The following is a 21,189-nucleotide window of genomic DNA, read 5'->3' on the forward strand; positions in this document are numbered from 1 at the left end:
AGAACATTTGCTGAAGAGTCTCGTCAATGACTGTACAGCAGACAACCCTGGCACTCATATATTCCGGGATGGTAAGAAACAGACCCAGAATAAGCCAAAACAGATTTTCAAATATACATCACTTCACTACCACCTAACAAAATGTATGATATGAGTAGCAACCCCCTGCCAAAGACTATCAACTAAAACCTCTGTTGAGCCTTGAAAGATCTAAAATATCGCCCCAGCACTTTATATATACTGCTCGTTGCTGATCTAAGAAGGATCTGCTTCCAAACCCAATGCAACTGCTCTTAAAAGTCAACAGATACTGACCATCTATATAACAACCTGTACGTATATTTTGAAATGTGGTGCTTTACCTTAAAGGAAAGTAACACAGTATTGACTGCAGAAATGACTTTGAAGTAATTATACATTCCTCACATATAAAACATACAAACCTCTTGTTTAATAGAGGCATAGCTAACTGTTTCGATCACACAATGTCCAGCTCTTTCCCGGGGCATTGTCAAGGCATCCCAGAAATATCCCTCAGGTTCTCCATTTTCCATCATCCTCATCACAAGCCAGGTGCCACATCATCGATTCAGGTGTTGGCATCACATGTCTAATGCAGTTTCAAATACTTGAATAGTGCCCTCTTGTGTGCAGCACTGCCTCAAAACATTGGGAATCAGTACTTTATACAACAATCCGACATACCCAATAATAGGTGTAATCATTAGAGTAAATTTCCCCAATGCAAATAGATGCCAGGGTTTGAAATATGTAGCTTTCCTTTTAAACCCACACCCCAGAGAACGCCAGGGCAATAATCCTAATATAGAAACACTTATACAGGATGAGCAGTGTTTGTTTAAACCTACATGCACTTAAAACAAAGTTCAAAATTAGCACTTTTAATTCACACCCATTATTCCTGGTTTTAAATGATCCCTCCCACCCGCTCTGCATAAGGACTATTCAGTCGTAGCATAAGGGTCTTGCATATTGCGCTGGCTGAGAAAGCATTAGAGGGCACATTCAATATGCTATAATAAGAGCCGAACCACAGCACATCACCATTCTCCACCTAGTCTTTGCGTTTTCTCAGGACTATCTCCTGCAAATCTAACTTTCACACCAGCACATTGGTAGATCTAGAGCATTAAGATATTCTGGCTCTGATGAGCATATGCCGCTACTTGCCATGGCACACCTCATTAACATTAACTCTAGTAAAAATTTGGAACAAAGGCTCAACATTGCAATGCTTTTCATATTAGACTGAAATGAGTACAACCTCAGTATCATGATTATTTGAGCAACACAGCATAATGTGTCCACCGTTCAAATTTAAGGTTCCAAGATACCAATCTCTTATCAAAAGCGCATTTTTTTTCATGTTGACCCAAAATATGCATTCCGTATAAAGAATACACCCTGCAATGAATGTACAAATAAAACCCTGTTTCAGCAACACAACAGGTTTGCACACGTTCTGAGTTGAGGGGATATTCTAACATTACACCATCAAAGCATCATGCCGGCCTTCTATTTGGCCGTTGGCTCGTCGGTTCATCTGCGCTGTGGATTGCGGGTGCCAGTCAGACGCTTCTGATGAGCCAGCAGCGTTGCATGGTTCCTCTAGACCAGATGCCTGCTGAGTTGAGTTACCGCATGTCTCGGCCTTCCAGGAAGAGATCCCCTTTTCCCGATCGATCTGCAGAACGTCATCTTCCTTCTACCATCAATCGGGGTATTGGTGAGAGTCTCTGCAGGAGGCAGCCACATATGGAAGAAATCCCCATATGATGTGTGTTTGTAACATTGCAGCCGGCACCAATACAAAGATTAGCACTTCCTAGTTCCGTTGCGTGAAGCATGCAAGGTCCTTTCTTGTAACTCCAGCTTCCATACACATTACATTTCCGGATCTGGTAACCAGTCACATGTCCCGCCATCATCATAGGTTCTCTACTCTAACCTTCCTTCGTGCCTCACGCCGGAGTTCTGAACATGACGGTGAGATTATTTTTTTTTTAAATAAAGCGTTTAACCGATATTCCGATCGGCGCCATTTTATCATACTTAATGTCAATGTGTAAATGTTTAGTTATAAAGCATATGACACTTACAGGGCATATTAATTATCCATTATCCCCGTTTTAACCACTTTAGAGCCTCGTTAGGATCAGTGGTGACTTTCTCACCATCAGGGAGTACCAAAGTAAGCCAGTTAGCCCTATTAAGGAAGGCTTTCACCCCTAGAGATCTTGCCAGTTCCTTTGGCTCCCTAAACGATTTTCTGATCTCCAATACCTCCTTTGGATAGTCCGGATGTATAAAGATCCTTTGTTTTTTGTAGTATACCATTTCTATATTTCATGCTGCCCTTAGGACATCTTCCTTGGTCCTGGTGCACATAAAGGAGATCAGGATCTGTCTAGCTTTAGGACCCATTTTCCTGCCAATTCTATATGTGTTATCAATGTCCCCCAAGGTTACCTGTTCACACTTAATTGAATCTTTCAAAACATCCAACACTTTTTGAGCCAAATCCTCCTTCTCATCTTCCTCTAGGCCAACAATCCGTATGTTTTTACCTCTTATTTTCAAATCAAGCTCCATAGTTTTGGTTTTTCCTTTATAGAAGTCATCTTTCATGTTTTTGTATGCTTTGAAGCTGCCAGAAATTTCAGATGTCATGGAAGCAGTGCCATTTTCTCAAACTGAGACACGGCTATCAATTTGAGCCACCTTCAATGTCAAGTCTTCCATGGATGATTTAACATCAACCACATCTTGAGCCACTTTTCCCAAGTCTTGCACCACTTTTAAAAGTAGGGAGTAGATATCTTGTGGACTTGGAATCTCTGCCATGTCTGTAGCTGATTTGGTTTTCTTAGGCACTGGGTTATCTGCAGTTTCACTCTTCTTTTTGGAGTTCATAATCTTCAATTATCAATATATAGGAGAGGCCAGGAGCTGCTGGTTTATGCTGCTGCCTCTGCTGCCTGCATTCCGGAATCCTTCCGTACACCTTTCATAGAAATGACCATGCATTCTGCCCCCTATGCGATTGCCTCACAAATACCTAACAAAGACTGTCTGATCTCTGGTGGGCAGACAATAGTCCCAGCTGGCAACTGAGCACAGCACCTGAGCAGGTTAGAGTCAAGTACAATACAGTGCTCAGTCTGCCAACCTTAATCTCAAGCAGCCATTTCTCTGAACTAAAGGTTCTAGTATCTCATATCCCTTGAAAAATAACTTATGTTAATGCATTAAGTCTCCATACTGTCTCCATCTTTGTGGCACACAGGGTATATTGTATCCATTTGAGAGAGAAAAAAAAAATCCTCTTCCTTGTTTGCTCTCGACATAGTACACCTAGTAACTGACCCTCAGACAGAACTTTCAGATCAACCAGAGTGCCTGGAGACAATGCAAATGGCAGTGGAGCACAGTGTAAATCCCAATGACATACATCCCCAGCCAAAGCAGCAAGAATGTCAGGGGTGAAAGCACAGATACCCCATATGTTAGTGTAAAATCCAGGGTCATCGAAAATAGGACCACAAGCGTTAACCAATAGGACTTCCTGGCCTTGCAGGATTCCATGCACTATAAAATATTGACCTGGATCAGCTTGGTCAGTTCTTGAACATTTAAGGAGTGGTGAATGAGAGTAAGCACTCCCCTGAGCTATGAAGAATGGTGTAATATCTATGGGGACACAATTTTTCAGCAAAACCATCATTTGACAACCTGGTAGCATGAATCACTTGTATTAAGAGAATCTCAGCCCATAACGTTCTAGATATGTAAACAATTTACGAGCTGTTAAGATCGATTTCTAGATTCTGGCCTGGTGAACAGATTTTTTGAGGGCACCCTAGTTACAGTGAACAAGGAACTCTGAGAGGTTAGTGAAAACCCAATCAAGGTAGCAATGGGAGCAGACAAGGCTATTCTAATAGGAGTGTGAGTGGAGTCAGGGGTCTGCAATGAGTCCGCCCAGTAAATCACATAATGATTCAATTTAGACAGGAATGTATACAAAATCAGTATTTATTCTAGGCCTTCAATACACACTAAAAAAATGAAACAAGCAGGTGATACTTTCGCAAAATACTCAATAATATACATATATACATTCACCATAGGTTCTTAAAATGCTTTTAAATGAGTTAAAATGCTTTTAAATGACTTAATCAAATAAGCGAGGTAAGTAATGAATGCAGTAAAGATGGAACCAAGTCACATGTGATTTTCCCTAACTTCAGCAGTCCAATCCCTAAAAAGCATGGGGCCGTGTGTCCAAAGGTCAAAGGAGCCACAATGCTTCTCCCCAGAATATATCTGTAGCAGTTAAGTTACTTGTGTTGGTGATTGCCCAAAAGAAGAGATGCTACAAAGTTACTAAGTAAGTAAATTGTGTTCCTGTATTTCAGATGGTACTACCCAGGTTTGAAGACCAAAAGACAGTGGAAAGGAAAGGCAGGATACAAAGAGACTATTATCCTATGGAGGTCAGCAGGAAACAAATGCTTTAGGTTTCCTTACCCCATGACTCTGATTTTCCCAGATGACTTGATGAGTCAACTGGGGGGTCGCTGAAGGCTGGATTGCCCACCATCATTTCCAGTGGGAGGTGCCCAGGAGCTGTGAGTGCAAGGATTCTTCCGTTGAGGTCCAGATGCAAGATGCAACCCCTGGCCATGAAGAAATGCAAGATTCACTGATTGTCATGACCTTGTCCCCCTCAAAGGGGCACGGCCCCTCGGAACCCTACTGGGACCTCCTCAGAAGCCCTGGAGCCAGACCTGGCGCTGCTGGCATAGGAGACACTCACTGGGACGGGCTTCCTATGGCCGATGGGTAAGCATGGCCGCCCCATGTGGAATACTAGAGAACTGTATGCTGCGGTCTAGCTTTCAGGGTGGGGCCACCCCAAGGGTACCTGGGACACTACCTAGCTATTTAAACCACGCCCAATCAAGAGCACGCGCTTTGCGTTATTCTGCCTTGCAGCGTGACGCTCATCCTGCTCAGCATCCTTACCTGCTCAGCTTATCCATTGTCTTCGGAGCCTACCCAGGCCTGGCCATCGCCATACTCACCAGTTCGGCGGCATCCTCCGACCTCGGAGCACCAAGGCAAGTTCATCACCATACTCACCAGTTCTGCAGCATCCTCCGACCTCGGAGCACCAAGGCAAGTCCGCCGCCATACTCACCAGTTCTGCAGCATCCACCGATCTCGGAGCAACCAAGGCATGTCCATCACCTCTAGTCGCCGAGGTCTGCAAGACAAGTTGGCAGTTTAGTCATTTGCTAGGACGCTTCCAGCGCCGCAAGGTGACTCTGCTTACCTGCTTGAACAGTCTTCAGCTTTCTTCGCGACCTCCACCACCTGCGACTAAGACAAGAGTTAACTCATGCCAAAGACTTATTCACATCAATAAAGTCTTCACATTAAGACTTACCTGGAGAAGGAGTTGCAGCCGGTCTGAACTCCGGCCTTCGCCAGTGAAGTAACTCGGCGGTATGGGCCCAAATCGACGCACCCCTGCCCCCAACACTTCAGAAGGCTCAGGATGGCTGGATCCTCAAGAAGGCATCGAGAATGGTTGGTGCCACCAGTCCAAGGGCTGAAACACTGTTCATGGTCTTTGGAGATCAGGTAGTCCAACCAGGCTTCATGGCAGCCCTCTTCAGGTTTTTTCTTCGGATCTTCAGTTGGCTGTTCGTCTACAAGGGATTCTTGGCTCCAACACTGATCCGAAGAAATGGCTGGAAGTCTAACCCCACAATGGTAAGAATCTGCACCATTCAAACAGCCAGTAGTTGACAACTAATGGTTTCACTCATGCCCCACACCTAGACTCTCTGGCTCCACAGATGTGGAATGGCACTAGACAGTCCCAACCACGTCCTGAGCCTCACACACACAAAGGCAGCACTAACTTGTGAAAGCAGAAAGCTTCTCGGTTGAATGTCTGACCTTATATGGGATTTCCTGACTTGGCAAGGCAGGCAGAAGGACAAACAACAATATGGCCAAAGAACAAGCAAACATCTTGCGGCATGGCCATTTTAGGGCCCTAGCCACGTTTTGTATCCATATGTGGTAAACACGAATGTGTACACTACAAATAATGCAAACATGCTAAGTATGTATCTGCTGCCACCAGTTGTCTTTAGGGACATACAAAAGTAACCAAAAATCCCACGTGAACAAAAGCTATCCTCATTGTACTGCATTGTAAGATGCTGTGTGCACTTTTAAAAAGTTACAAAAATGTAAAAGATAAAAGGGAAACATTGTTTCCCAGTATTGATAGTCTGAAGGACTGATCATTTTCCCAGTAACAAAAGAGCAAAAGGCCAGGGAAGTGAAGCTGACGGCTTTACTTCATTGTAAAAAGTAAGAGCAGGTTAAAAAACAAAGCAAAAAGATTGGGGTCCATAGAATCTATGGAGGGAAAGTTGCCAAAAGAGAAATCCTTCCTAACACTCACCAAACTTCGTCCCCCAGAATAGGGACAGGGGGATCTAATCCACCCTTGGGCAGGTTTCCTATTCCAGTCGGTTATACCTCTTGGAAAGCCCATCAGCATTGCTATATTATGCTGTGCACCTGGCCTGTGCTCAGTTGGTGGAGTCAAAGCCTTGAAGGCTTATGGACCACCTGAGCAATTGAGGTTTCTCTCCTTTCATGTTCATTAGCCACTTTAGGGACGTCTGGTCAGGGTCTTATCTTCCGAATGGGCCCACATAATTGAGAAACACTTGCCTACCTGATCTCCCTGTTCTAAAGCTGGTGACTAATAAAACATATAGGATGCTCCCTGCCTTTGTCATCCAACTGTGAAAAGACAGCACCTAGCCCGCGTCAGAGACAGCTGTTTGCAAAATGAATGGTCTCTGGTAATCAGGTGCAAAGAGAACAGGGCCATGACAAAGGGTATCCTTGGAAGGCCTTCTCGCAATTCTCAGTCCAAATGACTTTCTTTGGTTTCTTAGGAGTTGTGAGGGCAGTTAAAGAGCTCCCCAATTGCTTTTTTAGTTGCCCATTATGTGTCCAGCAGTTACCCATGTCAGAACAAATACAAAAAAGCACCCAGAAGGAAATATGTCTTGTAGGTAATAAAGGAGAGTGCCCATTATGGTTTCCGTATGTCAGAAATGATATCCGGGAGAAACCATGATAAAACAGGACCTCGGAAGGTTTTATTGGGAGTGTATGGAAAGGACAAGAGATGACAGCTCCTGACCATGGATCAACTCATGGAGCATGGCTCTTTGCCAACCACATCTGAGGAGTGTGCAGCCCAACATGGTCTATGGAGCAGAGCACAGGGAAAAACATATGTCAGTAGAGGAAATGCCAAATGCTCAGCACTTGTGCTCGGTGTGCACACACTGACAGCGAACACAAAAATTCACTTGCGGAGCAAGCATTCAGGATCGCTCTGCTGTCATAGAACCAGTGCCTGGTATAAAGATGGAGGACAAGCTATTTGAGGCCTGAGCCACAGAAACTGTGTACAAAAATCGCAACACATGATGCCAAGAAAAACTATGGGGCAGACAACTAGGGTGGAGGTGGAGCCATTAGAGTTACGCTGACCATGAACCACAACACTAGTGGGGAAACTGACCTATCAACTGGGCACTCATCGAACCCATTAATCCCTAAGCCTAACTATAAAAAGAGGCATACACCTGCTGATTTTGAAGGTGGTAGGACAGAATTCCAAAGTGTCATTTGTGTGGCAGAGAGTGAGAAGGGGAAGGTAGACACAAAAGCTGAGATGGCCAAGCCAAATAGACCACATAGTGAGAAAGATAAAGAGCATGAGAAGGCTAGACCAAGTGAGACACACCGTAGAACAGAAATGGCTTCAACGATGGGGTATATCAGAGAGCCTACTACAATCCTTGGACCAAAGACTGAGTTGACAGACCACAAGAAGAAGAAGCTGGAGAGCAGCTTAGAAGTGTTGTTGTAACTGCAAACACATTTCCATCCTTGGCTGGGAGGAAGGGTTGCATCATTTCTGCATCCTGATAAACACCTAGGTGGGGTGAGGAAAATCTCATCCCGAAGAACCTCTAAGGCATGAGGTGAAGGTACAAGTCTTGCCTCAGTAAAGCAGCAAGAAACTCTAGGACAAACAGAGCTTTCCCCAAGAGGAGCTCTTCAACGGCTACAGCATCTCTGAAGACAGCACATCCTTGGGATTATCTGATAATGGCAAGTTAAAGAAGCGTGTAGGGCACTTAAAACTTGCCTGAGACAGAGTGATTTGAAGAATGATTTCTCTGTGTAGAACTCTCACCCCTCCCCCAGGGCTATTTTTAAAGTAGCATAGGGACTTGGTTTTGGACTCAGGACTGTAGACCCTCTTAAAAAAGGACTTTCACTGGACTTGAGCGATCCATTCCTCATTCCACTCTTGCCTTAGCATATCCCTCTTTTTTTGGGTCTCTGTCCAAAAGCAAGCCCTCTAACCGTTTCCCATTGAGAGAATATAAAGGAGAAAAAGCATCCCTATGTGTTGTCTGTTCTGTGTTATCCACCCTGTGACAGTATTTGAGCTGACCAAATGAATATATTCATATTGATTCTTCATGTCAGAATCAGAAGATCAGATATGCGGCAGCAAATTATTATTCGCAAATTGGGAAGGGTGCTCAGCCAATCAGATGGCTGGAACTGCAGAGAGATGACACAGTGTACCGCCTATTTGTTTCCAGCAGCCAGAGGCCCTTCCCTGGGTGCCGCCATCTTGATTGTGGGTAGGCAACAGGAAGACTCTCCCTGTTGCCTTCCCACGCCTCCACCCTACTCCTAGCCCCTTCAAGAAATCCTGCATGCTCTCCCCACACCCTTCCTCCCTACCTACTTACCTGCTGGTCCTGGCATTCTTACCCATCTTGCGCGACCACCATGGAAATAGAAAAGGGACCAATGCCCTTTTGTAGCTGCTATGGCAGGGCCATCTTTTTGTGTTTTTATTTTTCATGGAAGATTGGGCTTGCACAATATGTGCGGAGCCCGTCCCCCATGGGTGAAAAAAACTATTTGCACCCTGGACGGAATGAGGGTATGCGAATAGCAATTACCTGTGTCAGGGGTGTTCATGGCCAGTAGCATCCTGAAGCCCTCGCTGAGGAACTTGCTTCGCTCGGGCCTGCCTAAGCTCAGGATTTTACCAGCCATGTTAGCCCCCCAAAGCGGGGTTGATAGCTATAGTGTTCTCATATAAGGTCTGTGTAATCACCGTCCCTACACATGATAAGCAAGTTGACAGTGATTCAAACCTAGGTAAATGGCACTCTTGTGGATTATGGCAAAGGAAATTATCTTCTGTTACATATCGGATATTTGCAAAGTAAAAATGGCATGTGTCAGAGAATCCTTTCAGAAAATCACGCATTTAAAATGGTATAATTGTAGCATGACTTTGAACCAATCTTTTACCTTTCTGCTCTCTTGATCAAACTGTCTCTCGTCCCCTTCCGATCGTCTTGATGCTGAAACATGAAATTCATTGAGGACAGAATTAGCATGCACTCTAATAACATACTCCTATCTATGTGATTTCAATGTACAGGCTTGACCCATGGGATCTCTGGTTGCCAAACAGTTCCCAGACACATGGCATTTCCCCGAATCGTCATTGTGGATGGATAGTAATACACGGAATGTGTACGGCGCAACAGTTTTTGAAAATGGGGTACATGGGACAGAACTGTGTTTTGAACTTACATGGTAGGGTGTACGATAACACATGACAGAAGGAATCATCTGGAGATACAATGAGACAGAAAATGATTAAAAGAAAAAGGATCCATGTGTAAATGGATTACAATTAGACACACAAGCAGAAAACACATCCACATGTAAAGTTCAGAGCTGCTGTATTAGAACCTCAAACTCTTTTCATCAGTCTTTGCCTGAGAACTGAATATTTGTATTCTATCTTAATAATCATACATATATATAATAAAATCCACAATCTTGATCATAGTACTCGAACTGTACTACTCAATGATTCTACCACTCACAACAGCAGGCAACCCTCTCACATATTCAGCTACTGGGTGGCAACAGTGGAAAGGGCAGGTAGTCGAAATGGCCAATGTTTTTATGCAAAAGTCTGTATGCCACCTGACAGCCACACATTTAAATCCTACTAGTGTGTTGTCCATATATTGTCTATAAAGTGAGAACTACAGAGTTTGGGGTACAGTAATACGCGTTATTTACAGTGTGTTCCACTCCTTGTTAAAAGTGATACATATCTATTAAGTGCAGATGTACAGACAGGATGAACAGTATAGAAAGAGATGCCATGAGACATGTGCTACTTACAATGAACTCAAATGATCAAACAATTGAAGAGTTTTTACAGTATGCAGGTTGAGTTATTGCTATGAATAGAATATTTTTAAAATCGTATTGCTGTAGGCTTCACACAAACACACTCAACCGTTCGGTAGCATTTCACACCCTGGACCACTCTCTCCTTTTTCATTGCATTAGGGAGTTGGCCAACGTGTCTGAGAATTCCAAACTGTGGCTCACTTCAATTTTCAGCTGCAGAACATCATATGTGAAATTAGGGAATTTGTTGCAATGGTGGAATGCAATGTCTGCAGGGATCATGAATTTGGGTGTAGATTTTCAAGATAATGCTGATTACACACAACTGTTTTTATGCCTAGATGGCGATCACCACAGTAACATCTTCAATCCATATTGGATGACTGAGAACTGGCTTTGGCTGAACCACGAAACAACTGGGGTCCTGTTGATGGCCTCTCCCCACTCATTACAAAAGCTATTGGAACTTTATCCAGATTTTCTCTAAATGGACATGCCATCAAACGAAGGCTAAAACATTAGGCATAATTCTGGATTGGAACCTATCTATGGGTAACCCCCTTATGGGGGTCGGAGGGAAGGGGAAATAAATAAATGGAAAATACAAGGCTCGCCGGCATGAGAAGCTGCATGGGGATCCATGTAAACAGAAAAAAGGCGGGCCGAGAGGTGCTCCGCTTCACGCCGGATCACCACCACTGCTCGTGCCTAAATTAATTTTTGGAGCCACTGAGTCCAGCGCGGAGCAGATGGTCAAGTATTGTGCCAACAGGGTGAGAGACTCTCAGAATATCCGGCCAGGACCGAGTTCATTCTACAGATGGCTTTCTAATGGAAGGGGGTTGAGCCAAACAGCCAGAACCTGATTAGGCTGCAACAGGTCATGTGCAGAGCAAAATCACTGCCGCTGATACTTCGGCAGTTATGACTCTGAGAACGGACCCAGAAACCACCTTGCTTTGATGAACTGATCCGGGAGGTGTGTACTCCGGAAGGAGAGATGGAGGACACAGTATAGAGTCTACCAACTCAACTGGTGACTCCATACACAGCCCCGGTGTATGACCTGTGACATCAAGCTAACCATCCAGGTGATGCAGTTGCAGAGGCTGCTGGCCAAGCAACCGCCTGTAGTGACATCCAGGCCACAAGAGTGCAAATGAGACACTATACCGCCATCCCGAGAGAGAGAGAGAACACCAGCGCTTCCTGCGTGGTCAGGAGCCAGGGCCGCCCCAAGTATGCCAGCAGCGTACCACATAATTTTACCATAGGTGTGGACAGGAGGGACACACCTTCTGCATGTGCACAAACCAACTGGATCACATCCGAGTCACAGAAAGGTTCCAGGCCTAGAACACGTGCAATGGTGGGAAACAGAAGTGAGGACAAGGAAACGGAGCACCTGAATCACCACTACTACTATGCTCTGACCGAGTAGAGACAGGGCACAACACATCTGCACCGCCAGATGGGCCTAAGGCTACAGTGACACCAATGGTGGGCAAGTCATCTAGGAACCCGCAACCACCCAGACTGGCTATTCCACCCAAGAGGAAGATAACCTCTAGTCTAGTTACCAGCAAGTGCAGTATCCCACCATCATGGGAATACTTGATGGGCTCATAGGACCACCAGCCACTGTGATAATTGCCAATGCTGGACAAAAGACACAAGGGCCTCTGGATAGTGGCTCACACATGGCCATCAGGTATGAGCTGTTTTACAGAAAACATCAGGCACATATCCCATTGGAGCCCTTGGCTGGACTAAAGTTTTTTGACATGGGAGACAGCCCTTGCAAATATCTGGGTTACATCTGGGTCAGACTGTAGTTTTCACGTGATGTAGCTGTAGTCAGCACTTCTATCAACACCCTGGTTCTGGTCTGATGCAGCTGGAGTGAAGATCCTGCAACACCAGTGGTGACTGAAATCAATTCCTGGATGTTCGCCACACTGATGGCATTATGTCGGGAGATGGCTGTACCACGATATGCCAGAACGCTGTCTATGCACCCTATGTACCAACAGACGTACTTGCAGAGAGACATCCAGTCCAAAGCTCCACCCAGATGGACCCATTGGAGAGGTTTGCACAACCCAGTTCGGGCAGATCACAATCCCGGCAGAAGCCACAGTGATGATTCCTGGCAGAGTGCGACTCAGCAGAAAGCCAATGACCAAGAGGTCTGAAAGCACTAGATCGTGGGGAGTTTCCAGTGGGTTTATTGGTACAGCGGACCCTGATGACAATGGATGGAATGGGCCTGAAGACCATCAAAGTACGGGTCATTAATAAGACCAATAGAAACATCCGCTTACCAGGATGCTCCATCATCTCACAGTCCCACCTGACTGCTTCTGTAACCCCAGTGAGTGTTGCCAGAGGTAATCTGAGATGGTACTGGATTGGAAGACTTTGGACTTTGGAGATACCCCAATCTCAATCTCAGAACGAGACAAGTACCACCTAAGGGAACAGCTCGCCCTCTGCATTGAGGCTTTCTACGTGGGCCTTGCCAGTGTCCGTGGGCCTTGCCAGCCCCAAGGACACTGGCAAGGCCCACGGAGTGGAACAACAGATCTGCGTGAGCAATGACACGCCTTTCAGGGTGTGATTGTGACACTTGGCCCCAGGAGACGTGGAAGATGTATACTGCCACCTGGACGATCTTCTGCAGTCAGGAATTATCCAGGAGACCAGGGGCCCGTACGCTTCTCCAATTGTCGTTGCCCAGGAAGAAGAACAGGGATGTCTGGATGTGCATTAACCACCGTCGACTTAACACCTGCCTATACTGGACCAGTACACCATGCTCCGGATAAATGAGGCATATTTCTGTGTGAAGAGGAGAATGTGGTGTTCGGTCCTGGACATGCAGAGTGGCTATTACCAAATCCAGATGCAGCCAGAGGCTAGTGGGAAGACAGTGTTTATCTGCCTGTTTTCATTGTATGAATTTGTCAGGATGCCACCTGGGATATCTGGTGTGCCAGCAACTTTCCAGCGCCTAATGTCAGTGATATGAACTTCCTGGATGTACTGGTGTACCTGGATGACATCATTGTATTTGGGAGGACCCTTGACAAACACAACAGTAGGCTCATGAAGGTTCTGGATCACCTGCAGAAGGTCAGTATGGACAAGTGTCAATTTTGCCAGATGAGCATTAAGTACATCGGATATATCGTCTCTGCAGATGGCATCACTATGAATCCAGCAAAGATGGATGGCCTCTTCACCTGGCCAAGACATCAGACCCTCAAGGAGTTAGAGTTTCCTGTGATTTTGAAACTACTACGTGAGGTTTGTTGCAGGATATGCCAACATTGCTGACCATTTGTGGACATTAACCAAAGAATACCCACCTACCTAGAAGAGCAGGGAATACCCTCAACTCTGCAAACCATCTATATCATCCACAGGAGCCCTTTGGTGAGCGGTGGACTGATCGATGCCAGAGGAGCTCAAGCAGACCCTCACCACAGAACCATTTCTGGCCTATGTGGATCGTACGTTGTCTTACATCTTGCACATGGACCCAAGTCTGGAGGGATTGGGAGCTGTTGTCTTCCAGGAGACCAATGGTGAGATGAGATAAGTTGCTTTCACCAGTCGAGGCCTGCACATGGCAGATAATTATCCAGTCCACAAATTGCAATTGATGGCATTGCAGTTGGCCATTACAGAGAGGTTCCAGGATCACCTCTACTGTGCCACTTTCACAGAGAGGACTGACAACAACCCCCTAATCTATGTGGTGAAGTAGTTGAAGCTGGATGGTACTGGACACCAATGGCTTGCTGCATTGTCCACATAGAATTTCAATTTACAATACAGAGCTGGGCTCACTAACATCGATGCTGATGCCCTCTCTTGGAGGCCTCATGCTCAGCCGGAAGATACAGCTGGATCCACCTCATGGAAGGAGTTGTCTTCAGCAGGCGTCAGAGCTATCTCCCAGGCTGCAGGTCAGGAGGAGCCAGACAGAGCCAGGGGTGTGGACTGCTTGGGATCCTCAGCTGAGTACCCACCACGGTAACTGCAACATCCCAGTCTGGTAATTGAGCTAACGTGTCTAACCGGAAAGGAAATCTGTATGTCACAGCTGGCGTATCATGGCCTCCCCCTATTCCTAAAAGCCCAGACTACGGGTGTGGATGTGTCCAGGGATGTCTTTCGTGATCCCGCGCAAGCTGCAATGCTAAGGAATGGAAGACGCCTGTGCAGAAGGGTGGAATCCTGTATAATGAAAGCAGTGCTGGAATCTGGCTACTACATCACCTGCTGTTTCCACAGAGATTCCGGCAAGTTGTGTTGTATTCACTCCACAACCAGCATGGACCTCTTGAGTTGGTACGCTCAAGGTTTTTCTGGCCTAGACTAGCAGCAGATGTCGAGAATTATTGCCAGCACTGCACCAGGTGTGTCACAAGTTCAGAGTCCATAGACCTCATCTGCATCGACTTTCTGAAGTTGGGGATGGACAGGCGAGGTTTGCAGAATAGTCTGGTGGTGACAGACCACTTCACTCGGTACGCACAGGTGTTTTCCAGTAAAGATCAGTATGTCACCACCATTTCCCGCATGTTGTGGGCGAAATACTTTGTGCACTACGGTTGTCTCGTCAGGAATTATTCTGACTAGGGTGCAGATTTTAATGTGATGCGCATCAAGCTGATGCTGGAGCTGGTTTGCATCAAGAAGACTTGTACCACACCATACCACCCTCAGGGGGCTGCCCAAGTGGAGAGCTTCAATCACACCTTCTTGGTGATGCTGTGAACCCTGAGGCCAGAGAAGACCAGATGGATTTAGCATGTGGCTACCCTGACCTATGCTTACAACTGTATGAAGAATGATGCCACTGGGTTTACACCGTACTTCTTGATGTTTGGAAGAGACACCCGGCTGCCTTTAGACCTGTGTTTTGGAGTGTCCACAGATTAACAGGCAGCGAGAACTACGCCAGCTATGTGATGCAGCTTAACTGTCAACACATCAGCTCACCCAGGCTTCCATTGAGAAGACAGTGGAAGGAAACAAAAGCCACTATGACGCCACGGTCAGGTTTCAAGCACTTCAACCTGGCGGCCGTGTGTGTTGATCTGTGGCCTGTGAAAGAGAGGACGTATCAAGCTAGGCGAAAAGTGGGAGGCTCGGCTGTTTCATCATTGAGCCTCACCTGAGAGAGCTCCCTGTCTACCGACTGTGAGAGGAGGGAAGGCGAAGGAACCAACTGCTACCAGTTGGGGATGAGGTTGATCTTACACCGGAAGTGATCAAAGAAGAATCAGCCAAGTAACATATAACAATAAAGCAGCAAATCTGTGGTAAAAGACCCAAAGAAGACCCCTTGAAGTTTCAATCCTCAGAAGCTTCTCAAGCTGCCAAGACCATGAGACCAGCAGAAGGTCAACCAGAAGCAACTGATGCCACTGATGCTGAGGGTGATCAGTTTGGCATCTACCCAGACCATTGGTTAGATCAGACACTAGTGTGGCTCCCAACACCCACAGATCCAGATCCCCCTCTTAGGGACCCTGAACCCCACCCTGAGAGTGTTCCTTTAGAGTCTATTCCCGATCTTGCTACAATTGTCCCTACTACGATAGACGTGGTAGAGGAACCTTTACCCATTGCTTCCCTGGAAGATAGGGCCCTGACTTGGTGCAGAGTCCAGAGAAAAACCCTAGATGAGGTCCTGGCTGCTTGCTGTCGTCCCACCAGGGAAATAAGGCTGGTGATGAAGTTAACTTCACCAAGGGTCCAGTGTGAGGTTTCCACTGCTCTTTCCTATAAGTCTTCTGTTCCTCCTACTTTAGAGCAGGTTCCCAGAAGTTAAGGTATACGATGGGTGGTGCCTGAGATTCAGGGTACTGAGTGGAAACCGGAGGCCTTCGATCAAAATTATGGCTTGATAAATTCATAGAGCAGGCCAAGGCTTCCCTCAGGGCTGATGATAGTTCAAAGAGGGGGAGAATGTAACCCTCTTGTGGGTGGGTAAATAAATAAATAAGCACAAAAATACAAGGATTGCAAGCACGAGAAGCCACGCAGTGATCCTTGTAAAAAGAAAAAACAAATATCGTCTAGGACCCTCGCTCGTGTTCATGCGAGGGATCCTTTTCTCTAAAAATGAAAAATAAAAAAACTGTTTTTAATCCTCTGACAGGTGATCTGAGAGACATGGTGCTCTGCACTGCACCACTGCCGCTGCCTGGGCCTAAATGGAGGCCCTCCCTGACTGGAAGGGGAGCACCCACAATGACTGCCACCCCCCAGATGGCTTCCTGTCACTGCTGGCACTGTGCAATGCAATTACCATCTCTATCCATAGCGCAGAGAGCCCAACATTTGCAGCCTCTCGGGCTGCGCACACCATATAAATAATGTAATGGGCCGTCCACTGCCAGGTGGCCCACCAGGGCTTCTCAGGCCACACCTGGCAGACGTGACCCAGGTTGGGGAGTTTTGTAGTTGACGGCAGGCTGCATCTGTCATACGCTGCCCGGACACATTTATTGAAGGGACTCCACCACGCTGCTGGAATTTGCTGTACTGCATCTAGCATATGCAGCGGAGCCAGAGTAAATACTTTGAGGGCCCCCACACATTGCTGCTGCCTGCGTATCCAAGGAACTGTTTTGCCTGCCAAAGATCCATACATCACCAAAATAGAACATCATCAAGTAGCAGCAAGCACCGTGAGACATCCCTGGCCAGGTCGTCTCCAAAATAAGGCTATTTATCGATAGTTTTTTACAGCACACTGTACAGACGTTGTATATATTTTTGAGGACTTTTAATATTTTTTAAGAACTGTTTATATTTTAAAATGACTCTTTTTGTATACTTTTTTTTAGTTACGCAGCTTCTTAGAGTACGTTTATATTGTAAATATTGTTTTGTGAATTTCCTGTTTTATATAAAAAAAAACATAAACCCTGTTGGTTTTCCAGGAAGAAAGTATAAGTGAACCTAAGAACAACTAAATAACCATACACCAGCATTCCTTTGTCCAGCTTTCCTTTTGTGTGCAAAGTTATTCTAACCCAATTTTTTTTTCCTTTGGGATTTGTGTTAATCCACCCTGCCCTAACCTTTGCTTTTCTGCTGCCCCTTCTGTACTGCCCAAGAAGGCTCACTAAGGTGATCTAGAAGTCAGGTAAGCAGGGTTTGGAGACAGGTAAGAAGTGATAAGTTAAGTGACATAGACATAGATTGTTGTACCCGTCCACACCTGTCTCCCAATAAGTGCGTGGTGAGATCCCCCCTGCTACATATGACTCTCTAAGTTAATCATTTACTTGGCTCTACCAAAGTGATGTCACTTAAGCAGATCAGGCTCCTACTTTCCGAGGAACAGTGTGCTACCATTGCCAAAACCTTATATGGTCTAATATGGACTATTGCAAAGGTGGCTCGTCTGAATTAATCATTCAAAGGCTGCATTGGCTACAAAAACCCACATCCTCCCGATTCTCCGAAAGCTGCATTGGTTGCCCAGGAAGGATAGGATAACCTCATGTTACAGAGTCTGGCACATACAGCTCTCTACAGAAAAGCGCTTCTCTATCTTATACACCAATTTAAGTGGCACAGTCATCTTGGCCTCTAAGTGTTTCTAACAGGTGTGATATGTTCATCAATGTCCATCAATCGCTACAGACTAACCAGAGCCTGCGGTAGATTAAGCTATATCAATGCCGCCAAACACTGAAACATTCTTCCAGAAGATGCAGGAAACACTGCAACACTAGTATTCTGTGATAAAATAAGTTAAAACACTACTGTTTAAATCTTGTTCTCTCGGCCATATGCTAGGTTGTTAAGCCTATCACTTTGATACCCTTGGGATTGTAGTGCCATCTACACTTCTAATTTTGAACTTATAAAGCTATTCAATTCAATAACTTTCCTATTTACAAAACACTGCCACTTATCAAGGCGTTACTGTAAATTAAATAAGTTATTGATATTGATAAGTTCCTCTTAGATATGTACATATCCCTGTTACATTCATCATAGCCACCTCCTTTGACTTTACGCAATGTAAACATTGTCAAAGCTTTGTCTATTTGCCTAAAGGCACAATTCACCCACATCACAGAGTTTGGTCCAAAAAACGATACGCAATATTGATACATTATATATAATTAGGAGATATTTATTGGAGAAGCATTATATTATTTATTGCCATTTAGGAAGCAGTGTTGACATTTCCTAATAATGTCCAACCCCAGTGAGGGATAGAGTTTCATAGCTGAGGTGTCCATTTTCTGGAATGCCATTGCTGCAGCCCTCTGCACCCAGGTACATGACTTGCCCTTGATGATAAAAAACCTGACTGCTGCCTTTCCTGACCAACATACCTCCCAATCATTTCTAGGAAGGAAGTGCCTGGTAGTGACCCGGGTGATGATCCTGCGTTATATTATACTATGAAGTCATTTGACTTTACAGAACCAGTTCCCTCCCAGATTTAATCTTTATGCAGATGAAGTACACATTGCATTTAATATCAACATTGAGTGCCTCAATTCCACTACAACCGATCTTCTCGTGTTTGACACCCCCATAGTTGACCAACTATCTAAAGAACGTTGGTTGCATGCTAGACATACATATGTCATCACATATGCCATAAGCCCTCCTGCAAAGCAAGTACATATGCTGATGAAGACTATACCGTACCTAGAAATGGCACAAAACAAAGAGCTGTGGTCTTCTCTTACCTTGACTATTACATCTCTATACACCGTGGTACATCTGAGGAATGACACCAAGAAACTCTGATTGGGTCATTTAAAAAACATTTATTCACTAATGTTAAGGATGGGTTTGGTCTAAAGAGTGATAGCCGCCAGCCCCTTGTCTCCTTTCTTCTTCCCAACAGCCAGCTGCCACACAGATTGTTCTCCCTCTCCTTGCACGGCCTGATTGGTGCATCTTCCTCATCAATGACTCTTAACCCCATTCTATGTGCCTGAAGTATTTACCTGGGATCCTTCTACCATGGGGCGTGCTCTCCTATGAGCCTGATGGCCCACTTTTCACCTGGTTCCTACGACATTTTTGCTGCACCGACCGAACGCCACATTTCTTTTTTATTTGAATTATAATTTATTACAAGCTGTTAGCAAAAGATTAGACAACGTACAGGAATGACCGTTCGTAAGTCTCAAGCCTTCTTACAGGCCAGTTTTTCCTCATCGATTAGTAAAATAAGGATTATCATTAATATCAGCTTTCTTAATCTAAATTTATCAGAGTCTAGGCTCATCGGTCCCAAACTTCATTCAGAATTTGTACTGCTGCTATGATTAAGGAGGTATTTCCTCCCTCAAACATTTTGTCCACCATTCCTCTGTCGATAATGGTGCTGCATTCTCTAGGAAACGACTAACGACTGTTGTAGGTTTTGCAGTACCTCTTCTTCCTTACAAAACCTGCATGTATAATCCTTCAAGTTCTCAGGAACTCTTCATGATAGCACTTCTTTTGTCTTACATACATTTAATCTGATCCTCAAGAACTGTGCTCTATCGTAGGGACTAGGGAATTTCCTCAGTTATTCCAAGGTGTCTCACACAGCTCGGGTCTCATTAGATAAATTATAGAATAACTTATACTTGTTTGCCTCTTCATACGTACAGATCCAATCTGCCTCCCACAGCTTCCACTTAACTTTATTAGGATTGATTGCCAGTTTCCCCAGCAAGGGATTACGTTAGTCTAATAGTTTAAGACATGTGGCCCCCCAACACCTTAGCCTGCTTTGCAGTCCACCTTCCAGCTATCATGTTATTATCGCCAAGATTGGCGCAGGTGACTCTTGTCCACATTTCCCAAAGAAAGCCAAGGACTTCCAGTCAGCTATTGTTTTCAGTGTGGTTAGCCTTAACTCCCTTCTGATTACCTGAATGGCGATGGCTTTAGGTAGACCTAGGACTCTTTTCCAGAAGACACCTTCCAGGGCCACCCAGTGTTTTACTGGGAAACGACGCTAACGCATTGGATCCGCTTTAGGACATATGTACCGTCTACTTGACTTTATTCTTGCCTCTGCAGCTTGAAATTGCTTCACCATCTTGCGGACTCTGCATACTTCGCCTTGTTACAAGCCTCTTTCACCCCCCCCTGTTCCTTTTCTCTGCTGTCCTCAATGCATTATCCATGTTGTGATCCTCGTGCTTGATTTCTGTGCACTGATTTATGGTCCCTGCTAACTTACTTCGGCCCTCTTGGCGCTTCTGGGCTTACCTATTGTTTGCACATTGCTGCAGCCCTTGCTATATGATGTAGGACTCCCTCCTCCCCACCCCTACATTCGTGTTTAGCACTTGCATGCTCAGGATTGTCCCCGGCCTAATATGAGCTTTGTTCCTTGTGTGTTCTTTCCTCCTCACCTCGACCTGCACCCCTCTCCTTTCCCTACATTCATGTTATAGCTCTTGAACATTCAAAATCATCTCACGCCCTAGTCAGAATGTTTTGTTTGTTTCTCCCCTCCTAACCTCCCTCCTGCACTTCTTCTCCTCCTCCCCCCTGTCCCTCTGTCATCATGCTATAGCATTTGCACGTTCCGAATGTTTCAAGACCTTTCAAGAACATTCTTGTTTTAGTTTTATCCCCTCGCCCTCTTCCTTTTCCCCACCCCCTTGTCTTGATGCAGCTTGCACATTGAAACACAATTCTGCATTACAAAATAACCAATAAATAAGTACCTGGGCATCACTAAACAACAAGCGCACCACATCAGCCATATTTAAAACCATGCGACAAGACAGGTGATGTGCC

General features: G+C 45.3%; 1 protein-coding gene across 11 annotated transcripts in view; it reads right to left on the reverse strand.

The window, feature by feature from the left end:
• The window catches only part of ABLIM2 (actin binding LIM protein family member 2), a 1,607,463-nt gene that overhangs the window by 391,077 nt on the left and 1,195,197 nt on the right, over nucleotides 1-21,189 (reverse strand). For 6 of the 11 annotated variants that reach the window (XM_069632014.1, XM_069632015.1, XM_069632020.1 and 3 more), the window contains 2 exons: nucleotides 9,766-9,804; nucleotides 9,478-9,530 (listed from right to left, as the gene is read on the reverse strand). In XM_069632014.1, coding sequence (XP_069488115.1) covers nucleotides 9,478-9,530; nucleotides 9,766-9,804 — 92 coding nt within the window. The remainder of the gene's footprint in view (nucleotides 1-9,477; nucleotides 9,531-9,765; nucleotides 9,805-21,189) is intronic. The other 5 variants (XM_069632024.1, XM_069632022.1, XM_069632021.1 and 2 more) reach the window with 1 other exon arrangement.

This window comes from Ambystoma mexicanum, chromosome 6q (genome assembly GCF_040938575.1).
Source record: "Ambystoma mexicanum isolate Mex_15411 chromosome 6q, UKY_AmexF1_1, whole genome shotgun sequence".
Lineage (NCBI taxonomy): Eukaryota > Metazoa > Chordata > Amphibia > Caudata > Ambystomatidae > Ambystoma > Ambystoma mexicanum.